The sequence below is a fragment of the Entelurus aequoreus genome, linkage group LG15, assembly GCF_033978785.1.
Source record: "Entelurus aequoreus isolate RoL-2023_Sb linkage group LG15, RoL_Eaeq_v1.1, whole genome shotgun sequence".
NCBI classification, from domain to species: domain Eukaryota; kingdom Metazoa; phylum Chordata; class Actinopteri; order Syngnathiformes; family Syngnathidae; genus Entelurus; species Entelurus aequoreus.
The window spans coordinates 25,098,000-25,123,842 of NC_084745.1; the positions used below are offsets into that span (position 1 = coordinate 25,098,000).

Here is a 25,843-nt window from a genome sequence, read left to right on the forward strand (position 1 = left end):
AAGGACGGTAAAACAGTTTTATTCACGGACCTTCGATTGATCATTAGCACTAATTGCAACATGTGAATTCAATTAAATTTGGTCTGTGCACAGATTTTAGCCAATTAGTTTTTGATGTTCTGGTCCATCTTTTCAACCTTGCCTTGGGACTGAGGATGGTACCCCAAACCTGTGTTCTAGTCCGAAAGCCTTTTCGACCAAGACTAAGTATTTTTTTTAAATGGTTGCCGTTGTCTGACCTAATCTTTTTTGGGGAAACCATGTCATTCACAAGTCATTTAATTACTGATATTGCATCCTCTTTTGAGGTTGTTGTTGCTTCCGGCCAACCACTGTGATTGTCAACACAAGTCAGTACGTACCTTTTCCCTTGTACCATATTGATCATATCAGTGAAATCAAAGACTACATGGTTCACCCTCAAAAATGTTAAAACTATGGAATGTGTCAAGAGTCGGATGATTGTCGATTTTGTTCCAAGGAGTCTGTATCCACCCTCACTCACCCCCTTCTGTTTCTGAAAAAGGACTGTGTTAGTAATACTATCACTTTAAAAGATTACAGATGGTACAAAATGCGGCTGCTAGACTTTTGACAAAAACAAGAAAGTTTGATCATATTACGCCTATACTGGCTCACTTGCACTGGCTTCCTGTGCACCTAAGATGCGACTTTAAGGTTTTACTACTTACGTATAAAATACTACACGGTCAAGCTCCTGCCTATCTTGACGATTGTATTGTACCATATGTCCCGGCAAGAAATCTGCGTTCAAAGAACTCCGGCTTATTAGTGATTCCCAGAGCCCAAAAAAAGTCTGCGGGCTATAGAGCGTTTTCTATTCGGGCTCCAATACTATGGAATGCCCTCCCGGTAAAAGTTAGAGATGCTACCTCAGTAGAAGCATTTAAGTCTCATCTTAAAACTCATTTGTATACTCTAGCCTTTAAATAGACTCCCTTTTTAGACCAGTTGATCTGCCGTTTCTTTTCTTTTCTTTTCTACTCTGCTCCGGGGTGGACCGCTAGCCTGTCCATCAGATGGGGACATCTCTACGCTGCTGACCCGTCTCCGCTCGGGATGGTTCCCGCTGGCCCCACCATGGACTGGACTTTCGCTGATGTGTTGGACTTTCACAATATTATGTCAGACCCACTCGACACCGAGGATGTCGTTGTGGCTTGTACAGCCCTTTGAGACACTTGTGATTTAGGGCTATATAAATAAACATTGATTGATTGATTGATTGATTGACTTTCAGAAACATCTAAGAAAAAGGTCAGCTAATAGTCAAGTAGCAGAGGACAGGTCATGTTTGAGGTCAATGATTGTCTCTTCAGCCTCTATGGTCCACTGGGGGGTGTTGTTAGGGTAGGGGACTCCTTAGCAATATCACAATTAACTCAAACTCATCTGAACCCTAACTTTTATGTAACTTATTCAATATGGTGAAAGTAACAAAATATGCTTATATTTATATTGTCACCAATACTAGAAAAATACTACCCTTATGGTGGATGCTTTAGCAATAGTATTTTGAATTTTTACTACACCTGGTGGCCCCAATAATTCATTAAGTCAAGCTCATGTTGTAGAAAGTTGAATGATGCGGACACGTTTGTTACTGAATACTTTCTATCAGACTTCTGCCATGGCAACTTTGTGTATGTAATGAGCAACTATAATTATTTGATATGCTTAAATGTGTAATGTGTCATTTTAGCTCAGCTGTTGTGTAGCTGCTAGCTCCTCATAGCCTACAGGTGTCTAAAGTGCAGCCCATAGTTATGTGTTTAACATAACCATGGGCTAAACCTAAACAATTGAAAATGTGGTATTTGGGTGTCGGTGTAATGTTTGGCAGCTACGCTGTGTCTTATCATTGGACCTAAGTTCTTTGGTTTTGTAGGTGAGACAGAGAGCAAGGGAACAATGTGGGACACTATTGTGTCCATCTTATACCATGCTAGCTGTTGCAAAGATAGGTCAACATGAGCAGCCACACCTTGAGTTCCAACATATATAAATATAAAAAGGAGTCAAAGGTCTCCTGGTATGTGTCTAACTGGTGATCATAACATCTGGCGAGTCGGTTGGCAGAACACACGGAAGCATCTCAGTCAGTCAGGGTTTTCACTGTTAGAGCAGTTGGATGTCAGCCATTCCTGTTGTTTCAGGCTGTGGTATGAGCTCATGGAGGAGTCTTGGTAGTGGTGTCGCAGCTGGGTGGTTGAGCCGTCAGGTAACACCAGGAATGTTCCTTCTTTGCGATTTGAATGTCAGGGTACAGTCTGTAAAGGAGGTCCAGCAATCTCTGCATTCAGAATCGAATGGGTGGCTGATAAAATTGTCCGTTGACACTCATGTCCAGCAGGGGTCCTGTCGGTACTTCCTGCTGCGGCTCCTGATGTGGGCGTCCTCTTACACGCCTTCGTGTTCGTTTGTTGGCACGACGGAACCTTTCCTGTTCGGAAATGTTCGGACAGTCACGACCCCAGTGACCAGGCTGGTCACAGCCGAAACAGTGTCTACCCCAGACCGGCTTTGAAGCATCGTGTTGTCCACCACCCGAGTCCAACTGCACGTCTGTTGAGGATTCTTTCCTCCACCTGTTGGAACTCAAAAGCAAGGTCACCCACTGCTGAACATACCCTAGCTGATCTTTGACCTTTTGGTTCTTTTAACCTTTTATCTTCAGCGATCTGTAATTTAAGTAGTCGTTTCCTTGTTGCTCTGTCATTAGCCCTATTTTGCATGGGATGAATAAAATGTCCGGCCATATATTGTTTTTGGCACCGTGTATATCAGGGTTAACTTTGTCCAAAGTGTTTGGCCAAAGGTTCCCTCCCGGAGGTACAGGTGGGAAAGCAAGGTCAACAATGGCTTGCATGTATGCATCGGCAAGAGACTTATATTGTAGTATGTCCAAAGTGTTAATGTCATGTGTCAAAAATGTCTGCCGGAGAAAATGGTCAGACGTGTACAAGGGGTTAATTTTCGGAGGCAGGATTAATCTTAGAGGGGGCGTGTTAATACCTCCTTCTCTTGTCACTGGAGTAGGGGGCGGTGTCCTAGTCAAAGTCTGGGCGGGTCGTTTGAATTGTCTTGCGCATGCGCGGCAGACAAAAAGCAATCAGTCCATTCTGTCATTAATCATCGGTTCTTTTGCTGCATTTCGTTTTTCCACGTAATCCCCGTTTACTTTTATCATACGCCAAACTCTTAAATTCTCTCCCTGAGTGTTCCATTTTCACCAGCGCACACACACACACACACACACACACTCAGCAGCACACACACACACGAGCACGCGTAAGCACTCCCGCACACACACACTCAGCAGCACACACACACACGAGCACGCGTAAGCACTCCCGCACACACACACACACACACTCAGCAGCACACACACGTGAAAAAGCTGCACCTACCCTTATCTCTGCGTTTCACTTTACCATAAAACTTCCAGTTACTTTTCTTAATTTACCAGACGTTTGAGTTCACGACTTTTCGAGTGTTGTAAACTCCCTCTTAACCCTTTCAAGGAATGTTCTTTTTTTTTTTCTTTTTTTTTTTTTTAAACTCTACTTGCTAATTCCATTGTCGACAACAGTGCATTCAATTGATCATTAAACAGTAATGATTCATCACATTTCCCCCAGCCGCCATCACATTCTTGTCTGTCACACTCCTTGGCCATTGTGTCCATTTTTTTTTTCAGGGGCCTCGAACCCCTGAAGGCCTTTAAACCCCAACCCATACGGTGGCCTTTAACCCCGTTAAATTTATCGTACAATATGCAGGCCTTTAACCTCCATATCATACGAGGGCCTTTAACCCGTTACTCTTTTAGGCGGCGACCAACTACCCAGGGTGAGCCACACCCAACTATTAGTTCACTCGTCAATGAAACTGCCCGTCACGGTAATCGAGACACAATGGCGTGAGTTGACCACTTATTTACAATTGTAATGCATTGGCAGGCTCGGCAAAAATGCAATCAATCTATCAAAATCACCAATCTGTGCCTGGGATTAAAAAACAGTGTTTGACTTACAGACTTCAGGACAGACTCCTAAAGCAGATTTTATATAAAAAGGCTCTGCTCACCTTGTATTGGCCATTTGAGTCTGTCCAGAAGATTGCAAAAAGTCATCAATCAACAGCGTGCCATCTCGGACGAAGCCCCCAAATTGTTGCGTTGACCAGCATTCCTCCAATGGGGAATTCAAATTGCTAGTCTCTCCCAGATTCTTTTTATGGCAATACGCTGATGTTTATATTCAATCAACAGGCAGTAGTTGGTATTTTGTGGTTTATTCTCCAAGCTTAGAGGACAAACCTGAGACCAACCCAGTACACAAGCGTTCCCTAGCCCGGTCCAGATCAGTCTGAAACACATCACGAAAACATTCTGTTCTTCAATCTCTCCCCCCGCCCTCACGACCGCACAGATGCCCATTGTGTCCGTTATCTCAAGTCGGCCCGAGAAGGGAAGCAGGGAGGACTCCTCTTCTCTGCCTTCTACTTCAAGGCCGTCCACAGTGCAAGCACTTTGTCATGAGACGATCAAAACAATGAAAAGAGTACAAGATGGAACATTAGCTATTTAAAATATGACTATAGAAATATAGAAAGAAGTAACTCTTAATTATGGATAAATGTGGATATATGCATCCGTCAGTCATAATAATAATTTTCCTTTTCCTCTTCTGATAAGAATTCTTGCACAGATTTGTTAGCATTTTTAAATTCATCCACAGCTCCTTTAAATACTTCAAATTCATCATTAACTTTATCAGCATTTCTAACATCAGTCATCAAAGTCTTTATTTCATTTAGCTTTCTCGTGCACGCGCCCAGTCTGCCTCTGCGCGTTCTCAGCATGTCGTCGGCCTCAGCTGTCGTCTCAGGTGTGCCAGACATCATTCCAGATAATCACACAGCTCAATTTAATGTCCACTATTATTTCATTCTTAAATGTCCTTCCAACATCCTGTTTTATTGCATTTCACATCCACAATCTTCAGCTTTCCTTTCCATAGCGTTTGAATGATTCCATACAGCGCAGCGGCACGTTCATTCATTCATTCATGACGTCATCAGCTGATTTTACTCACGGCCCGCCGGCTGCTTTCTGTTCTCGGTGCAGAGTGATCGTGGTTGATCCTTCGGGTCTTCAGCAGTGTTGGGACTAACGCGTTACAAAGTAACGCGTTACTGTAACGCCGTTAGTTTCGGCGGTAACTAGTAATCTAACGGGTTATTTTTTATATTCAGTAACTCAGTTACCGTTACTACATGATGCGTTACTGCGTTATTTTACGTTACTTTTTATGTAGTATAAAGTGTGTTTTATCGGAGCGCTGCAGTGTCATCGTTCTGATTTTTCTTGTGTCACAAGCCGAGGAAGAGAGACATGCGCTTTGTGTGTGTGTGTGGGTGTGGGTGTGAGTGTGGGGGGAGAGGAGAGGGGGAGGGCGTGTCTAAATCATGGCGGAGCCAGAAGTCGAGTTTGTTAACATGGAGATATTTTGACTACTTTTCTTTTGTCGAGCACAAAGAAAATAACATTTTAGTTAAATGTAAATTGTGCTTTGGATCAAAGATCCCATCTACTGCCCAAAACAGCAATTCAAATGTGCTGAAACAAGCTACATAAGCAACATGCTTCGACGAAGCTCGTAAAGAGAGACAGAGACTCCAATGCCACTTTCCCTCCACCACCACCACTTAAGGATTAACTCTGCCTCTGCTCATCATTCAGCACTGAAGGTACACACTCTGTCAATCAATGTTCCCTCTAATTTTTCATGTGTGTGAGCAAACGCAAAAACTCCCTGAGCATTCAGTGGAGCCCATGTGAGCAACATCAGACGTGCACACTGTGGCTACACCAGCAGCACACCTTTCCCAAACCTGACTATCCCAAACCTGACTAAATAACAAGTTCAATCTCCATCCATCCATCCACTTTATACCGCTTGTCCCTTTCGGGGTCACTGGAGCCTATCTCAGCTGCATTCGGGCGGATGGCGGGGTACACCATGGACAAGTCCCCACCTCATCGCAGAGCCAACACAGATAGACAGACAACATTCTCTTATTGTTATAATCAAATGACAGCAGTCATTTCCATTTCTAATATAAGTGTTTAGGCCCACTTACAATGACAATAACAAAAAATATTGTTTTTCATGAACTGTGTACTTGTATTGTTTGTCTGGGTGGAGGTCCTGCTTTGGAAATAATTTGTAGCCCTTTCAGACATTGCATTTAGTTCCCTGTTTGTAAAAAATATATTTGTATTAGTATATATTTAATATACTAACAGCATTTAATGATTAATATTTATAAATTAAGATTCCTAATAAATGACACTAGAATAAGCACACATTTGATTGGTAAAACATAGAGTAACGACCTGGAATTACACTATATGTGTGGTGTTGGAGTTGTCCGACTTTTTGTGTGGTTGTAAACGCATCACTGGCTAAGTGCCATATGTGCATGTGTTGGCGCAAGTGAGAAAGAGCGAGCGGCTGCTGTTGATATAACAAAGTTGCTTTTGGTCTGGTTTGTACTGCAGAAAATGACCACTTTTGCTAGATATCATTTTTTTTACTAATGTTTTGGTGATGTGTTTATGGTCGACAATAAAGAGTTTTACTCAGTAAAATGATAGATGGAATTCATGTCCTCAAAGCGTCTCGACAGACGTTACAATATTTGAACAAGGATGACGTAAAGTGTTTTCTCTGTCGTGTCGTGTTGAAAATTGTTATGCACTTATTTTTTAATTTGATTTTGTGCATGGCATAGATTTGCCCTGCGCAGAGGACGCTTGAGCACAGGCGCGCACCTTAGAGGGAACGTTGCTGTCAATTCTCTTATATACTCTTTCATTCTAGACTTCTAGAGTGTTTAATTATCACATCACTCTAAATGTATAGACTATAAAGTTCACAAACATAAAGAGGGATGCTAGTGGGCCAGGCCAATCTTTCCTTATCTGTAAACTAAAACTGGGGGAATGTGTAGAGTGTTCTGGGCTTCAGACATGATTTTGTGTCAGAATTCCTTGAGGAAAAAATGCCTGGTTAGGCTTTGTGTATGTAGTGTGTGCCTTTCTTGCTTTACAGCTATGCTGTTATTATGCTGTTTGTTACTTATGTATGTTATGTTGCAGCTATTTAAAATATTTTTGTCAATTTGTTCTGGCCAGAAACAAATTGGCCCTTTGAAACATATCTTTGTCTTTGTGTGTTGTATGTAGAGCACATTGCTTAGCAGAGTTCCGTGATGCAAATGCATGTCAAGTTGATCAACAGTTTGTATTATTCGCCAGTGCAATAACAGTACTGAAATGAAGGCTAAAAGGGCATTAATGGGAGCTTTAAAAAAAAAAAAAAAAAAAAAAATAAGTAACTATTTACTTTCCACAGTAATGCATTACTTTTTGGCGTAAGTAACTGAGTTAGTAACTGAGTTACTTTTGAAATGAATTAACTAGTAACTAACTAGTTACTGGTTTTCAGTAACTAACCCAACACTGGTCTTCAGTGAAGTTTGTTTACTTGTAACGGCTACTCTTGCGTTCAAAAAGGTTCGAAAAAATAAAAATAAAGTAAGGCAGAGTAGTCTTGAGGAGGAGGTGTTTGACTCACTAAATTCCTTAATAAGCACTCACGGAGATATTTCTAGATTCAAAGTGATCATAATTTATTTTCACAAACAAAAAATATTCTCCGTGGTTGACTTCAACATAATCAAAATAACTTATTTAGCGGTAAACAAACTGTTTCACTCCTCACTCCTTAAACATGATAGACAGACAAAGGGCCCCCAGCTGTCCTGTCTTCTTAATTATAGGAGGAGGAAGTGGCTCACCAGGAGAAGCGTGAGCAGCTGAAAACAGTCAATCACAATGAAATCTAAAACATCCAATAATTTATCAACATCATTATTGACATTATTTGATTTCATTGTCAAAACAATTAATAAATAAACAATATAGATAGGCTCCAACAATATCAGAACATGTCATTCGGCATCTGGCAACACTCGGGTTTAGTAACGGTCTGGGTGCACGTATTAGAGCGTACAAATATATTTGTTATACTTGCAGCTGGGAAATGACTGGTTTTGCAAGTTCACTTCCGTCTTGATTGTAAGGAATGAAGTCTAATGGACGATGTGGTTTGATCGCTGTTAGACCACGGTCAAAATTGACCGTGGGCTTTATGGTTTGAACTTTCTACAATAGTTTATTGCCCTGTCTGGGGGCTAAAAACTATTGGCGCACTCTTGACACAAACAGTGTTCCATTTGTCGTGAGCTTGTTGATGGAGATCTCCAGCAAAACTTAACGAGAGCCTGACAGGCAAGGTTCACACCGGCAATCAATCATTCAATAAATCAATCACTCTGTCAGCCCGGCTTTATTTTTCGCAAGGCTCTCGCTAAGTGGTTTTGCTGCGAGCCCACACCAAACTCTGAGCGGAAGAGTGAGTCCAGAATAGAGTGGTAGAGTGTGTACTTAACTATAGTTGAGCGCAAAGTGAATTGAGTCATGTAGGGAGCAGCAAGCTGCGGAGAAACAAGATTAAGTGAAGTATGCGAAGCTACTTTTTCATTTCTCTGTCGGACCAGTCAAGGCTATTCTCTAAACTAATCCTGAGTGGTGCTCTCCTACCTTCAATGCATCTGATCGGTTATCTGCCTGACTCAGGTCATGCCTGAACTGTGCTTCCTGTTGACCTGAGGTTTTATTAGATTTGATGGCACTTGTGTCAAGCTCTGCCACGTTTCAGAGTAACCCTCCCACTGTTGCAGGTGTTTATCAGCACAAAGTCGCATTTTGTCCAAGTGCCCAATGAAGCTGCTTGTCAATAGCTAGATAGTGGTGCAGCGTTCAGCGTGTTAACTGCGTTTTTTTCTTCTTTTTTTTCTACAGGAGGAGTGCCAGAACTACATTAGGGTGCTGTTGGTGAATGGGAACAGGCTGTTTACATGTGGGACCAATGCCTTTACTCCCATCTGCACCAACCGAACGGTATGAGCAACAGTACTAAGTATAACCCATGAAATGTCATTGAAAAATCTAAATTGTTATTTTTATTTATTAAAAAAAAACTAAAACATTATTTTAAGAAGATAATATTTTGACAGTTTTGTGTTAAACAATTTGTACATTGAAGAAAATGTCAATCAATCAATGTTTATTTATATAGCCCTAAATCACAAGTGTCTCAAAGGGCTGCACAAGCCACAACGACATCCTCGGTTCAGAGCCCACATAAGGGCAAGGAAAAACTCACAACCCAGTGGGACGTCGATGTGAATGACTATGAGAAACCTTGGAGAGGACTGCAGATGTGGGTGACCCCCCCCCCCCCCCCCCCCCCCCCCCCCTCTAGGGGAGACCGGATGCAATGGACGTCGAGTGGGTCTAGTATAATATTGTGAAAGTCCAGTCCATAGTGGATCCAACATAATAGTGAGAGTCCAGTCCATAGTGGGGCCAGCCGGAGACCATCCCGAGCGGAGACAGGTCAGCAGCGCAGAGATGTCCCCAACCGATGCACAGGCGAGCGGTCCACCCCGGGTCCCGACTCTGGACAGCCAGCACTTCATTTATGGCCACCGGATCTGCCTCCCTCTCCCACAAGGGAGAGGGAGACAGAGGAGAACGGCAGATCAGCTGGTCTAAAAAGGGGGTCTATTTAAAGGCTAGAGTATACAAATGAGTTTTAAGATGGGATGAATAACCGCTTTTTTGAATGCTAGGGGAACAGTGCCAGAGGAAAGTGATAAGTTTATAATATTTAGCACTGATGGACCTAATAATACAAAAAGCTCCTTGATAAGTTTCCCAGGAAGTGGGTTAAGTAAACATGTTGTTTGTTTTTTCCCATTTACACGCCGTAGTAATTCCCCTAAAGTTATTTCATCAAAAAGATAATTTTTTGGAGGGCAGTATCCGTTGTATATACAGTCGTATCTGTGTTAATAGAACCCAGTTGTAGCTGGGATGCATTGTCTTTAATCTCCTTTCTAATGAGTTCAATTTTCAAATGTCTCCATAAGAAGCAATGTAAACATGAATAACTCCATATTTTTGTTTAGGTTCATACACTTAAAGGCCTACTGAAATGAAATGTTCTTATTTAAACGGGGATAGCAGATCCATTCTATGTGTCATTTCGCGATATTGCCATATTTTTGCTGAAAGGATTTAGTAGAGAACATCGACGATAAAGTTCGCAACTTTTGGTCGCTGATAAAAAAAGCCTTGCCTGTACCGGAAGTAGCGTGACGTCGCAGGTTGAAGGGCTCCTCACATTTCCCCATTGTTTACACCAGCAGCGAGAGCAATTCGGACCGAGAAAGCGACGATTACCCCATTAATTTGAGCGAGGATGAAAGATTTGTGGATGAGGTACGTGAGAGTGAAGGAATAGAGTGCAGTGCAGGACGTATCTTTTTTCGCTCTGACCGTAACTTAGGTGCAAGGGCTCATTGGATTCCACACTTTCTCCTTTTTCTATTGTGGATCACGGATTTGTATTTTAAACCACCTCGGATACTATATCTCTTGAAAATGAGTGTCGAGAACGCGAAGTGGACATTCACAGTGACTTTTATCTCCACGACAATACATCGGCGAAGCACTTTAGCTACGGAGCTATCGTGATAGCATTGTGCTTAAACTTCCTGTCCGCTCTTGCTGCCGGAGTTTTTTGTTAAATCTGAAGATTTTGACCACTGATTTGCGATCACAGCCACAGGAGAGTACCCTGGCATCTTCAATCTGATTTTGGTCAGTTGAGAGGCACTGATACGCTGAAAGAAGGCGAGTTGGGAGAGCCGTTAGCCTCAAGCCAAAGGCGCCTTGCCGCAGTTCAAGCGGTTGCCTAGCAACCAAAAGCTACGGCGAGTTTACAGCTGTTTTAAAGTGATCCCGACGTCGCAGAGTGATATAAGTTGACAGGCTGACACCTCAAATTGATCTCTGAACGGCGCAAGATACGAAATTGTTGGAAAAAACAAGTTAAAGTGCCGCAAGTCGCTAAAGAAGCAACTGCCGTTAAGACACAAGCAAGAGGCAGTGACGTCAGTGACTGCCGCGATGCGAAAAGGTAAAGGAAAGTTTGAAATCCCGAAACCTTCGGGGTCAGCTGATACAGAACACAACTGGGAACAAGATTTGAGGTTGGACACAGGACATGATGGGAATCAAGAAGTGATCCTACAAAAACTTGAAGAAATGAAAGAAGAAATGAAAGAAATGAAAGAAATGAAAAAAGAAATGAAAGAAATGAAAAAAGAAATGAAAGAAATGAAAGAAGAAATGAAAGAATTGAAAGAATATCTGAGAAAAGTAACAACAGAACACAAACAAGATGTGAAAAGTCTGCAGGAAAATATAGAAAATCTGCAATATCAGAACAACAGAAGAAATAATGAAGCCACTGAAATGGGCAAACGAATGAAGACCCTTCAAGAAGACAACAACATGTTGAGGAATATCATAGACGAAATGGATCAGGACAAACGAATGAATGATATCATCGTGACAGGGCACCGAATTAAACCAAGATCCTATGCGAAAGCTGTGAATAATGAAGGTGAACCTGATGAAATGGATATGATCTCAGCAGAACAGCAAGTGGTCAACTTTCTGCAATCAAAGGAAATTGAAATTGACATTAATACCATCGAAACATGCATCCCACTGAACGGAAGAAACAACAACGCCACTCCAGTCGTGCTCGTGAAACTCGTAAACAGAAAATCTAAAATGGCATTGCTGAGACAGGGAAAGAAGCTGAAGGGAACAAATGTGTACATGAATGAGCATCTCACAAAACGCAATGCTGGAATCGCCAAGAAAGCACGCGACTTGAGAAAGCAGGGAAAAATCCAGGGAACTTGGAGCACCAACTGTAAAATCTACATCAAGCTGAATGGAGGTCCAGAAGCAAGAGTAATTGTTGTCCATGACATCAAGGACCTGGACAATTTTTAAAGTTTACACAGCTACCACAACAACAATGATAATGGACTCTGACAGAAAACAAACACCCAAATTCAGCATCGACACTACTATGTTCCAAGGGACGACTACACAAGAGGACCTACATTCAGCATTACATCCACCTACACTTATTGAGATTATTGAAACAACATCAAAGATTGTTGAACAAGAAAATATGGAACTAAAAAATTTCTGCAACAAAGATTACAAAAACCAGGAGTTGGAAAATGATATAGATCCAGATACAAATTTTTTCTCCCACATCAGTAATAATTGTTTTTATTATACAGATGATCAATATAATAGCAACATTACATGCGATAACAAATTGTCAATTATTCATTTTAATAGCAGAAGCTTGTATGCAAACTACAACAACATTAAGAACTTTTTGGAACACATCAACGAACCATTCAAAGTGATTGCTGTCACAGAAACATGGATTGATGATAAAAAAAGGAATAGATTTTGATCTGGAAGGATATGAACTAAACTACATCAACAGAACCAACAAAAATGGAGGAGGAGTAGCTGTGTACGTGATGAAGAACCTGAACTACAAAGTGGTAAAAAACATGTCATTTGCTATAGATAATATCTTAGAATGTATAACCATTGAAATATGTCAGGAAAAAAGCAAAAACATTTTCATCAGTTGTATATATAGATCACCTAAATCAAGTATAGAAACATTTGAAGAATGGATCAAGGCTTCTTACATGGATAATGGTCAAAGAATAATGTTCTTATGTGGTGACTTTAATATTGACTTATTGAACCCTAACAAGCAAAAGTCTAATGTACAGCATCAGTTTATATCCAAAAATCACAAAGCCAAGCAGAATCACAGGACACTGTGCCACGCTTATTGATAATATTTTTACCAATGAGTTTGACAATAACACTACAAGTGGTCTACTTATAACCGACGTTAGTGATCATCTTCTAGTTTTTACAATATATGATGGACACTACAAGAAGAACATGGAAGACAAAAGGACATTTCGAAGACTGTGCACAGAGAAGAGGATGACTGCTTTCAAAAGTGAGCTACAAAAGCAAGATTGGGACAATGTGTACAATGAAAAAGAGGTTGATGAAGCATATGAACATTTCTTAAACAAGTTCATAATACTTTATGACAAACATTGTCCATGGATACAACTCAGTAACAAGCAGAGAAAGAATAATCAACCATGGATGACAAAAGGATTAAAAAGTGCTTGTAAGAAGAAGAATACACTATATAGAGAATTTATAGCACAAAGAACTATAGAGGCAGAAATTAAGTACAAAAAGTATAAAAACAAGTTAACAGACATACTACGATCATGTAGAAAAGAATATTACAGTGAATTATTGGACAGGAACAAAAATAATATGAGAGCAACATGGGGCATCCTCAATAGCATTATTAAAAATGGCACAAAGAGGGACTACCCTCAATACTTTTTAGACGGAAATAAAAAAAATGACAACATAAAGGAAGTAGTTGAAAGCTTCAATAATTATTTTGTAAATATTGGACCAAAATTGGAAGAAAGGATTCCAGACCCAGTTCCAATTGAGGACTATAATGATACCATAGAGCGAAATCCCAACTCCATGTTCCTCAGTAATGTGACACAGGAGGAAATAGTTACAATCGTGAAAAAATGTAAATCTAAGACTTCAACTGATTGTAATGGAATTGATATGGAAACGATAAAAAAAGGTTATAGAAGAGATCTCAGGACCATTAATGTATATTAGTAATCTATCATTTCAAACATACGGAGCCCCTAAAGGGACATGGGAATTTATTTTTTTTTAGACATGTATCTCGTGGCCACGAGAAACTTTTTATTAAAAAAAATATATATATATATATATATATTATTTTTTATTTTTTTTATTTTTTTTTTTATAAAAAGTTTCTCGTGGCCACGAGAAACTTTCTCGTGGCCACAAAAAAGCATTGGATGCGGGCTGATGGTTTGGTGTGTGTTAAAATGGCAGTTTAGGAGTTAATATGGCTGTATTTCCAATTAGGACTTTCCCCCATGTGTGTTGTGGCAAAATGTGAATGCTTGATTAGTAGGTGTGAGACAAACACTTTATCTTCCTGGTTATTGTAACGCTACGTGTTTGACATTATTTAAGACTTTATCATGCCCGGGAAAGGACAGTTTTCCTCTTCTGTGGCTGTGGGGGGTGGGTTTGGCTTGCGGACCTGCAGCGAAGCGGAGTGTGTCAGTTAGTCCCATGTTGATGTGATCAAACTTCTTTCTTGCTTGGAAGATACACACACAATTGTAACTGTTATTTCTTCCTGCAAATAATAAATATGTACAACGTGTTTGGATGTATTAATTTATGTAAAATTGTCATTAAATGTAATATTGCCTGACAAAAAGTGATACGACGTACGTAATATTTTGATATTTACACATCGCATATTTACACACGCGCATCTGACTAGAATACCCTTATGTGCATTACATATATCAACATCAACTACCTACTGTACTGTTTACTTGTTGAAATACCCTTTTTAGAACAAATATCTACCCACATAATTTATATCTGTATATATAATATATATATATATGTGTATGTATGTATGTGTATGTATATATATATATATATATATATATATATATATATATATATATATATATATATATATATATATATATATATATATATATATATATATATATGTATGTGTATATATATATATATATATATATATATATATATATATATAATATATATATATATATATATATATATATATATATATATATATATGTGTGTGTGTGTATCTATATATATATATATATATATATATATATATATATATATATATATATATATATATATATATATATATATATATACATACATATTATGTATAAGCATGTATATATATACTCTACCGTTTAAAAGTTTGGGGTCACATTGAAATGTCCTTATTTTTGAAGGAAAAGCACTGTACTTTTCAATGAAGATAACTTTCAACTAGTCTTAACTTTAAAGAAATACACTCTATACATTGCTAATGTGGGAAATGACTATTCTAGCTGCAAATGTCTGGTTTTTGGTGCAATATCTACATAGGTGTATAGAGGCCCATTTCCAGCAACTATCACTCCAGTGTTCTAATGGTACAATGTGTTTGCTCATTGGCTCAGAAGGCTAATTGATGATTAGAAAACCCTTGTCCAATCATGTTCACACATCTGAAAACACTTTTGCTCGTTACAGAAGCTACAAAACTGACCTTCCTTTGAGCAGATTGAGTTTCTGGAGCATCACATTTGTGGGGTCAATTAAACGCTCAAAATGGCCAGAAAAAGAGAACTTTCATCTGAAACTCGACAGTCTATTCTTGTTCTTAGAAATGAAGGCTATTCTACAAAATTGTTTGGGTGACCCCAAACTTTTGAACGGTAGTGTATATATATATTATATATTACTGTAACTTGTTCTTAAAAATAGTAGTTATTTTGTTTGTCAAATTTAGTGTTTGTGTGTATATATGTATACTGTATATATGTATGTGTGTTTCTTCCTATACAGTATACATGTATATGTGTGTGTGTGCGTGTATATACTGTGTATATATATATATATATATATATATATATATATATATATATATATATATATATACACATATACATATATATATTTATATAATATATATACACATATAAATTATATGGGTAGATATTTGCTCTAAAAAGGGTATTTCAACAAGTAAACAGTACAGTAGGTAGTTGATGTTGATATATGTAATGAACATAAGGGTATTCTAGTCAGATGCGCGTGTGTAAATATGCGATGTGTAAATATCAAAATATTACGTACGTCGAATCACTTTTTGTCAGGCAATATTACATTTAATGACAATTTTACATAAATTAATACATCCAAACATGTTGTACATATTTATTATTTGCAGGAAGAAATAACAGTTACAATTGTGTGTGTATCTTCCAAGCAAGAAAGAAGTTTGATCACATCAACCTCGGACTAACTGACAGACTCCGCTTCGCTGCAGGTCCGCAAGCCAACCCCCCCCCCCCCCCCCCCCCCCTTTCTCGTGGCCACGAGATACATGTCTAAAAAAAAAAAAATTCCCATGTCCCTTTAGGGGCTCCGTACAAACAGGTACAGGTACATTCCCAAACAAAATGAAAATAGCTAAAGTTGCACCAATTTATAAGACTGGAGATAAACATCAATTTACAAATTATAGACCTGTTTCTTTACTTCCACAATTTTCTAAAATCATTGAAAAACTGTTTAATAACAGATTAGAGAGTTTCATAAATAAAAATAGAATACTCGAAGAGAACCAATATGGATACAGAGCTAATGTCTCAACTTCAATGGCTTTAATTGAAATAACAGAGGAAATTACCAATGCAATAGATGTGCAGCAGCAGTTTTTATGGATCTAACTAAAGCATTTGACACAATTAATCACAATATTTTAATCAAAAAACTAGAACGATATGGCATCAGAGGGTTAGTCTTAAACTGGATAAGAAGTTATCTAACGAACAGGAAACAATACGTGAAGCTAGGCGAACACACGTCTACAACGCTAAATATATCCTGTGGTGTACCTCAGGGATCAATACTAGGACCTAAATTATTCAATCTCTATATAAATGACATTTGTAAAGTTACAAAAGATTTAAAGTTAGTATTATTTGCGGATGATACAACAGCGTTTTGTTCAGGAGAGAACACACAGGAGATAATACAAATAATAACAGAAGAAATTAACAAATTAAAAAGATGGTTTGACAAAAATAGATTATCGTTGAATCTCAGCAAAACTAAAATAATGCTATTTGGTAATAGTAGTAGAGAAAGTCAAACACAAATACAAATAGACGGAATAGAAATTGAAAGAGTAAATGAAACCAAATTTCTAGGTATAATGATTGATGATAAATTGAACTGGAAATCTCACATAAAAAATATACAACATAAAGTAGCAAGAAACACGTCAATAATGAATAAAGCAAAACATGTTCTAGACCAAAAATGACTTCATATTCTCTACTGCTCACTAGTGTAACCATATCTGAGCTACTGTGTAGAAATATGGGGAAATAATTACAAAAGTACACTTCATTCATTAACGGTGTTACAAAAAAGATCAGTTAGAATAATACATAATGTTGGATATAGAGAACATACAAATCCTTTATTTATTGAATCAAAGATACTGAAATTCCACGACATAGTGAATTTGCCAACAGCTAAAATTATGCACAAAGCAAACTATAACCTGCTACCCAAGAATATACAACAATTCTTCTCAACAAAAGAGGAGAAATATAATCTTAGAGAAAAATTTAATTTAAAACATTTGTACGCACGTACAACACTTAAGACCTTCAGTATATCAATATGTAGAATTAAATTATGGAATGGATTAAGCAAAGCAATCAAACAATGTACTAATATGATCCACTTCAAGAAACTCTTCAAACTTAAAGTTTTTACAAAGTACAAAGAAGAAGAACCATGACAAACATTCTCAATTCATTTCATCCATTCATTCATTCATTCTTAAAGTAATCTTACTTATCTCATCACATGAAATATGACTTACTTCACCAATTATTATTATTAAATTCTTACTATTATTTATTTATTTATTTATTTTTATTGTGATTACCTATGGAGTTATTGTGAATAAATTGAGAACAGGAAGTGAATAAAAAAGTTCCAGCAACTGTTATGTAAAGAAAAGGGGTAGGATTAAATAAGCTCTGCTTCTTCCTACTCCTTTTCGAACATGTTGAAAAGAGAAACTGGAAATTGTCATGTATCATGTTGTATGCTTGCATGTTCGAAATAAACTCAAACTCTAACTCTAAACTCTAAATGCAGATAGAAACAGAAGAAATAAGCCCCTGACTGAAAGGATAGACAGAAGATCAACAATACTACCAAACTCTGGACCTGTAACTACACGGTTAATGCTGTACCGCCTGGCGAAGCCTAGCAATGCTGTTGCTAACAACGCCATTGAAGCTAACTTAGCTACGGGACCTCGACAGAGCTATGCTAAAAATATTAGCTCTCCACCTACGCCAGCTCTCATCTGCTCATCAACACCCGTGCTCACCTGCATTCCAGCTATCGACGGCGCGACGAAGGACTTCACCCGATCATCGATGCGGTCGGCGGCTAGCGTCGGATAGCGCGTCTGCTATCCAACTCCAAGTCCTCCTGGTTGTGTTGCTGCAGCCAGCCGCTAATACACCGATCCCACCTACAGCTTTCTTCTTTGCAGTCTCCATTGTTCATTAAACAAATTGCAAAAGATTCACCAACACAGATGTCCAGAATACTGTGTAATTTTGCGATGAAAACAGCTGTTTGTATTGGGATACAATGGTGTACCAATACTTCCGCTTCAACCATTGACGTCACGCGCAAACGTCATCATACCTAGACGTTTTCAGCCGGAAGTTTCCCGGGAAATTTAAAATTGCACTTTATAAGTTAAACCGGCCGTATTGGCATGTGTTGCAATGTTAAGATTTCATCATTGATATATAAACTATCAGACTGCATGGTCGGTAGTAGTGGGTTTCAGTAGGCCTTTAAACACAATATAAAGCACTATTCAGTACTGAACATCAGACAAACATAACAAGGGGGTCAAGGGATTATTTGCAGTCGCCCTGCTGACACCCAGACACAAAGTCACTAGCCCTGTGGTGCACTCAGTTTGAAATCAAAAACGTCCTTAACTTTAACAGCCAGATCGCTATATTGATTAGGTATAAGAAATAAAATCCTCTTCACCTCATTCATGTTGGTGTTCAGGAGAAAGGGGGGAAGGGCATTGCCGAGAACGTAGATACTTCCTAAACGTTTCAAACCACACATCACTTGTCCATTGCTTTCTTTGGATTCACTGACCTAGCGTAACTAAAAAATGCTGTAAAAAAGCTAAACATACACAAATAAGTCATGACAGCTATGCTGAGCTGACTGAATAAGCATCGGAGGTCGAGCAAAATTCAGAATCCTAATAAATAAGAGTCATAATTTGTGTATGGATGCAATTTTCTGGCACTCTTATTTTGTCCTTATTTTCTTGGAAATGTTTCATAGTCAGGCATGCAGAATCCATTTTGTGTCTAATTTAGTTGCCAAATATGTGTCCTTGCCAGATATAAAGTTTTAAAGAGTGTGTTTAGACACGTGTTTACATGTCACTTTAAACATTGCCTGTATAGATAATAAAGGTTTTATGATGTGACAGTTTGGATTTGGGAGGTTCCACTGTGACACGACAGTAGATTCCCTCCCCTCCCGTTTAGGAGATTTGACAGGAAGAAAGTAATCACGTTTCAAGTTTCGAAATTAAGTTCTGACGGTGCATGTTTAATTCCTCAGGCAGCTGTGTTGCACTCTTCACTGATCAATTGCTAATGATACCGCTCGACATGCAGAGCAGTCAGGGGTTGTCGACTAATTATAATATGATTCCTATTAAGTGTTTTGATTGAAGAACTTACCTTGCCTTATGATAATTACTCCCAATAAGCATCGGTCCTTGTCTTGTTAGTAAACCTGTCACCATTTCTCAATAAAGAACATGTAGAAGGTTTATAAGGTATTCATTCCGGTGGAGTTGTTTTGTTTTTTTCACCACGCCCAAAATTACTGACAATACCCCTGCAAGTTGCATGACTGGACAAGGAAAAATGTTTTAATCTCACAAAACAATGCAAGTGCACTTTCAATTCAATCCAATTCAAATATGTTATTCATTTGTTAGTAACTCCCGGTATAAAGCAGTGTCAGTTTACAAACAAACATCACTTTCCTGTACACAAGTTAGACAACACGGTGCCAATATCATAAAAGCTAGCTCTGTTTGCTAGATTTCGGTTTGTAATGCGCAAAGCTGCCATACTTGTATTAAAATGTGCAAATTTGGGTGGCATTGTTTGGCTACAAAACAAAACAAATATTTTGACATTTACGGCAGACAATAGATGTATTATGTATGCAAATATGATGTAATGGTTGAGAATGTCTGATGCTGGACGTCAATAAAAACAAAATACCAAATAAATGAAAATAAATAAAACGTGCAAATTTGTTAACGCACACATAGTTGATCTACTAAGCTTGCACGCAGAGCATTGTGTCTCTTAAATGAGCAAAATAAAGAGAGCAATCCATTTTGCGTGTCTGCTTTCATGTATAGGCAGAATTTAGCTACTTATGACAACACCCACAATACTGGCAGGAGAAGATGCTAATATAATCATTGCAAACTCGTAACTTGATTTATCAAGACTAAAACTGTTCTGCGTGTGCTGTTTTGCGTCTATTTAGCACGTCGGAAATGTTTCGTGCAAACTGACACAAATGGATCCAAGAAAATAGGTGATCACGCTGGAAAGACAATTAATAGACAGAATATTCAGTCTGACAAAGTTGGACTGTCAGAAATAAAAAAAATTAGACATATCGTCTATTCAGCAATATCATTTTATAATATTATATTTGCTAGATGACTAAAAGGGCTGATTAAAAAAAAATTGATTTTAACAAATGTCTCCTAGCATTATGTTTTTTCTAATTGAATAGTTTTTTTTCATATAGGAAATGTATTTTTATCATATCTCATATGAAAAAACTTCTTGCAATATGCCTTTTCTTGCATGTGGCTACATTACAGACGCACCATCACAACACTGCAGCTGCTCTCAACGCACACCTTTAGCGTGCTTAAAGTAGGTTCTGTTGTCTGGATTGCATGTGATCCATCCATCCATTTTCTGCCGCTTGTCCTTTTAAGGGTTGAGGCCGCTTGTCCTTTTAAGGGTTACGGGGGGGCGGGCGTGAGTCTATCTCAGCTAGACTAGGGTGGAAGGCAGAGCACAGCCTGGACAAGTCAGATTGCGCTTTAATATAGCCACAAAAAACCCCAGTACATATTTGTGTGCTGCATGTCACAACATGACAAAACACCGCATGTTGAATTATGTGATGTCATGAATGTGGAAGGAAATGAGTGTCTCCATGGTGACAGTAGATATACATGCAAAAACCTTGTTTAAATAGGGACGTCTGCACAACTTTTGACATTTTTATTAATTGTTTTTATTAGTACATCACGCGCTGACTAATAGCACACACTTTTATAGTTTGCACATGCTATTTAGCACTTGCACTTTATTTACCCCCCACGACCCCGTAAGGGACAAGCGGTAAAAAATGGATGGATGGATGTTTAGATCAGGCCCTTAATGTGTGGTTCCAATCCCTCGCTCACGGCCAGACGAATATACTCTTGACCATAAATTTTAAAAAAAAAAAAACAACACACGACTGCGTTCTGCCTGTAAGATAGCTTTTCTCTAAGTGAGAAATATTGTCACTTTTTAATCTCACGAGATCTTGTGTTGTCAAACCCCCACTAATGACTAATCGTAGACCGGTGCGCTCACCATCTCCCTCTAACCAGTGTAAAGGCTATACTGTCCAAACAGGAAACATTACAACATAAATAGACATAAGACTTACAAAATAAAAGCACAGAACCTGAAAAGATGCAGTCGTTTGAATTTGTCAGGAAAAAATCAACCATTTGCAGTCTCTTCTCTCAAAAGTGGAGAAGAAGAGTGAGGTGGATGACGGATTGTTTTTCTGTTTGATGGTCATAAACACAAGTAGCAGAAGCTCACCTTGTAAAACCTCATTTTCACATTGACTCCGTTGAATAAACAAATCTGTTAAAACAAAATTTTTGCACAACAGTCTTCCATGACTTCAAAAAGCCTTGATTATGGGTACTTCAAGACCCAGCTGCTGGTGACATGTATTTTCACTTCTTGGCTGGATGGAGCACAGCTAGCTGATCTGTCATCGCGTTTCCTATAAATGACCAGAACTGGCTCTTGCAATCCCATCAGTACAGAGCTTTCATCTCAGGGTCAGCCGAGCAGACGGTGCGTGCTGTTTTGTTGTGGTTTGGGTGAGGCAGAGGTGGCCGCGGCGAAACGAAACTCTCCCTCCAATCCGGCTCGTAAAGTTAACTAAGAATTTGCCAATTCCCCGCCTGCTGAATGCTGTTTGTCCTGCCATGCTGGCTGCCTCGGTATAGAGTTAACAAAAAATGTGTGAGGGCGGAGAGGAGATTGAACTTTGAATGGGTCAAAGAGAAAAGTTATACTAAAACCTGTGCCACATTTGCGGAACCTTACTACGATACAGGATATGGGACTTTGGGAGAGAGCAGTGTGCTTTTTGTACGAACTAGTAATTTGCTGCGTGGAGCCAAGAAACTGCAATAAAAGAATCGCTCGTATCGATCCCATCCCAATACAATCTTCCCTAGTTTATCACGGCTAATGGTTTCCTGGCCTGATAAATGGATTTCTGTGAAGTTGTAATATTATTTAAAAATTGGATATTTTCATAGCGAGAGCATAAAAAACTGTTTATAGACTTCTAAATGTAACATAATTAGAGGCTTCTAAATGTATTTTATTTATTTTAATTTTTTATTGTATTATTATTTTATTCGGTCAATGGTCAACAAAATAAACAAAGAGTTTTACATAAACAAACAGCTGTACATTCATAAATTACAAATGTTGCAGACCGAAAGGGTTTAGGCTGAAGTTGAACACGTATTGCGCCTAACCCTATAAACAAAGTCAAATACAAGATGAGCTTCCAAAAATTATGACATTTCCTTTTCACAACATATTATAAATACACATTGTACACAAAATTAAAACCCATATAGTCACCTTTACACTAATTTCAGCCAACATACAAACGTAGTAACCTTGAGTATGTTTTACTTTAGATTACTTAGACTTAGACTTTCTGTTATTGTCATTCAAATGTTAACTTTACTGTACAGATAAGAACAAAATTTTGTTGCATTAGCTCGTTGTAGTGCAGGATAAAAGAGCAATAAGGTGCAGATATAAATAAATAGATTACTGTACAGAAATACATTGCACTTTTGCATATGCATCCACGTTTATGGATGCATGTTATATTGTCTTTATATTCCAGCGAGTTAATCTGTTTTGGGGTGAAATTGAGGGGATTATATTGATGCGTTCAAGAGTCTGATGGCCTAAGGGAAGAAGCTGTTACAGAACCTGGAGGTTCTGCTACGGAATCTCTTTCTAGAGTCCAGCAGTGAAAAGCGTCCTTGGTGGGGGTGGGAGGAGTCTGTACAGATTTTCTGAGCCCTGGTCAGGCAGCGGCTTTTTGCGATTTGCCGGATAGGAGGAAGAGGAGTCCTGATGATCTTTTCCGCCGTCCTCACCACTCTCTGCAGAGACTTCCAGTCTGAGGCACTGAGTTTACAGTACTCACCAGTAGCCCGGAGGGTCCCTCCAAGTGTCACCCGGCCTCTACAACGTAACATTCTGAGTAATTCCTCTGGGTTTCCATGGGCTGAAACTGCAGGCATAAGTTCTTCTACTAAAACTTTTTTTCTTCTTGACAGTCGCCATTACAATCATTAGCTATGTTGTTAGCAGTGATTATGTTCGCTTTCGTGTCCTGCGTTGACATTCCACACCGCTCAGACAAATGCTCACTAGTGTCAAGTAGATTTGATGAACTCGAAGGTGAAAATACTTCTTGAATTAACAAATCATCTCCACTTCAAATTGCCCAGACAGCTGCTGATAGCTTGTTAGCATCATGTTGAGTCCTGGACCATCTCGCGTCTCGTCTTTTGACATTGCTCACGTCTGTTAGGTCTTGTCAAGAATGAGGACTCAGTTGCAGACGGGGAACGATTGGCACAGGCTTTTATTCTGCAGTTTTTTTTTTTTTGTTTGTTTTTTTTTAATAATGTCCTGCCCAGCTTCTCGGGCAAATCATATAGCAGATGTAGATGCCCATATCAGCTGTTCAGATTTACTGCAGTTTTCTAAGAACTCTCTTCAGACAGAGTGAACAAACAAATGGCTATAAACTCTAGACTTGATACACGAGAGTAACCATCAAAAGAAACGTAGCAGAGGGCGCAAAACAAACAGAAAATCACTCCCAAGTGAGGAAAAATGGCGATAGCAAAATATACACTGATCTAATAACAAAAAACAATCTATGATTAACTACACAAAACGAAAATCGCTCACGAAGAGGAATAGAAAAAAAGCTATAAACAGAAACGTCACTATAAAGAGCCAAGAAAACTACAAACTAAAGCGCTCCAAGAGGAGGGGAAAAAGAAGGCACAGCGCTATGAAATTAGCTCAAACAAAACTGACCAAAAACGTTAGCAAATCAAAATCACTTATCTTCAGAGGGTACAGAGAAATCAAAGAATACAGCAAGGCAATACTTAGCGACTTGGACAAGACTGTGGAAGACGGCTGGAGGTACACGATCAGACGATTCACTCTGGCAACAAGACAGGGGGAGACGAGGGCTATATAAACTTGAGGGAGGGTGACACAGGTGGGCACAATCAGGCAATCAGGAAAGACATCAGACAGAAGGAAGGGCAAGTGGCCTGAAACGAGAGGAGGATTAGACTTTCAACATAAAACAGGAAGTTCGCCAGACAACCCCAAAACAGGACTTCCCTCACCGCATTGTGACAACGTCAAAGTCTCACCAATGTGGTGATGTGTTATTGAAGAGGCAGGGGCCAAAAATGAAGTCCATCAGAAAGTCGTTTGCCAAAAGTTGATTGTTGCGGCAAAGATACAGCAGCACCGACATTAGCCGCTGTTGATGGCAGTGTTCACCCCTGCACTGGAAACGGAAGTCCTGCTTGGTGAATATATTTATCGATCGCTACGACATACTCACAGAAAAAAGACGAATAATACACTAATACATATAAGACTTAATTTAAAGGGGTCATATTATGATTTATTTTTTTTTACATTTATCCATCATGTAATGGTGGTTCTGTGGTCAAAATGTTGCATAGACCATCTTCAAGCCGCTTTCTGACCATTTTGTGGGCGGTCTTATTTACGTACCTCCACTTCAACTGCATCTTCTCCCTGTCACCCATGTTGCAGTTTACTGACAGAAGTTGGAACCATAAGCTAATTTGTATTAAAAAATGGCAACAGGAGAGAATGCATGTGCATGTACGAGCCAGTGCCCAATAACAAGAGGCTAGAGAAAAAGAAGGAACTCATTGACTACAGCGTCAGACTACAATGGCGGACTTGCACAAAGATCTTCGGATAAATTTCTTCCTTACATGGAGATATTCGCTGCCGTCACAAATGAGGAAAATGTCACAGTTGGGAAAACTCCGAACATCTCGTTTGAAGGAAGTATAAAGGAAGGCAAGATTGTTTTATAAATATCTCCACCATGCCTCTGGTTTGATTTCAAATGTTGGGTACTTCTGCTGATGCCAAATGCTCCTTCAAAGGCTGTGCTACTGGCTGCAAAGAATTGCACTTTCAAATACAACAATGAGTAGAGGAGTGTTATGTGTGTGTATATGTGTAAATAAATGTGCCGTTAACACTTAATTTAGGCCAAAATATGCTTTTAAAAAAGTGCAGTGTAGTGAAGCCACAATATTTTAAGTGTGATGTAGCGAAGGACGACTACTTACCGTGGTATTATCCATTCAATTAGATTAGATTGATAAACCGAGCTCAAGTGTTTTCCTAAAGTTAAAGTGCATCTGTCCATCTTTTTTTGGCTCTACAATATCTACACCTCATATAGTTACAGTACAAAACCACAGTGGACCACAATGCAGCTTGCACTGTGGGCCCATGTTCCAAATCTAGTCGGAACTTTTTA

The 25,843-nt window shown here is 38.9% G+C and overlaps 1 protein-coding gene across 10 annotated transcripts in view; it reads left to right on the forward strand.

Annotated features, from left to right (window-relative positions):
* Window positions 1-25,843, forward strand: part of sema5a (sema domain, seven thrombospondin repeats (type 1 and type 1-like), transmembrane domain (TM) and short cytoplasmic domain, (semaphorin) 5A) — a 476,735-nt gene that overhangs the window by 268,052 nt on the left and 182,840 nt on the right. For all 10 annotated transcript variants that reach the window (XR_009821170.1, XR_009821171.1, XM_062021096.1 and 7 more), the window contains one exon: window positions 8,957-9,055. Coding sequence is in view for 8 of the 10 variants with exons in the window: in XM_062021096.1 (XP_061877080.1) it covers window positions 8,957-9,055 (99 nt within the window). In the remaining 2 variants the exon portion in view is untranslated. The remainder of the gene's footprint in view (window positions 1-8,956; window positions 9,056-25,843) is intronic.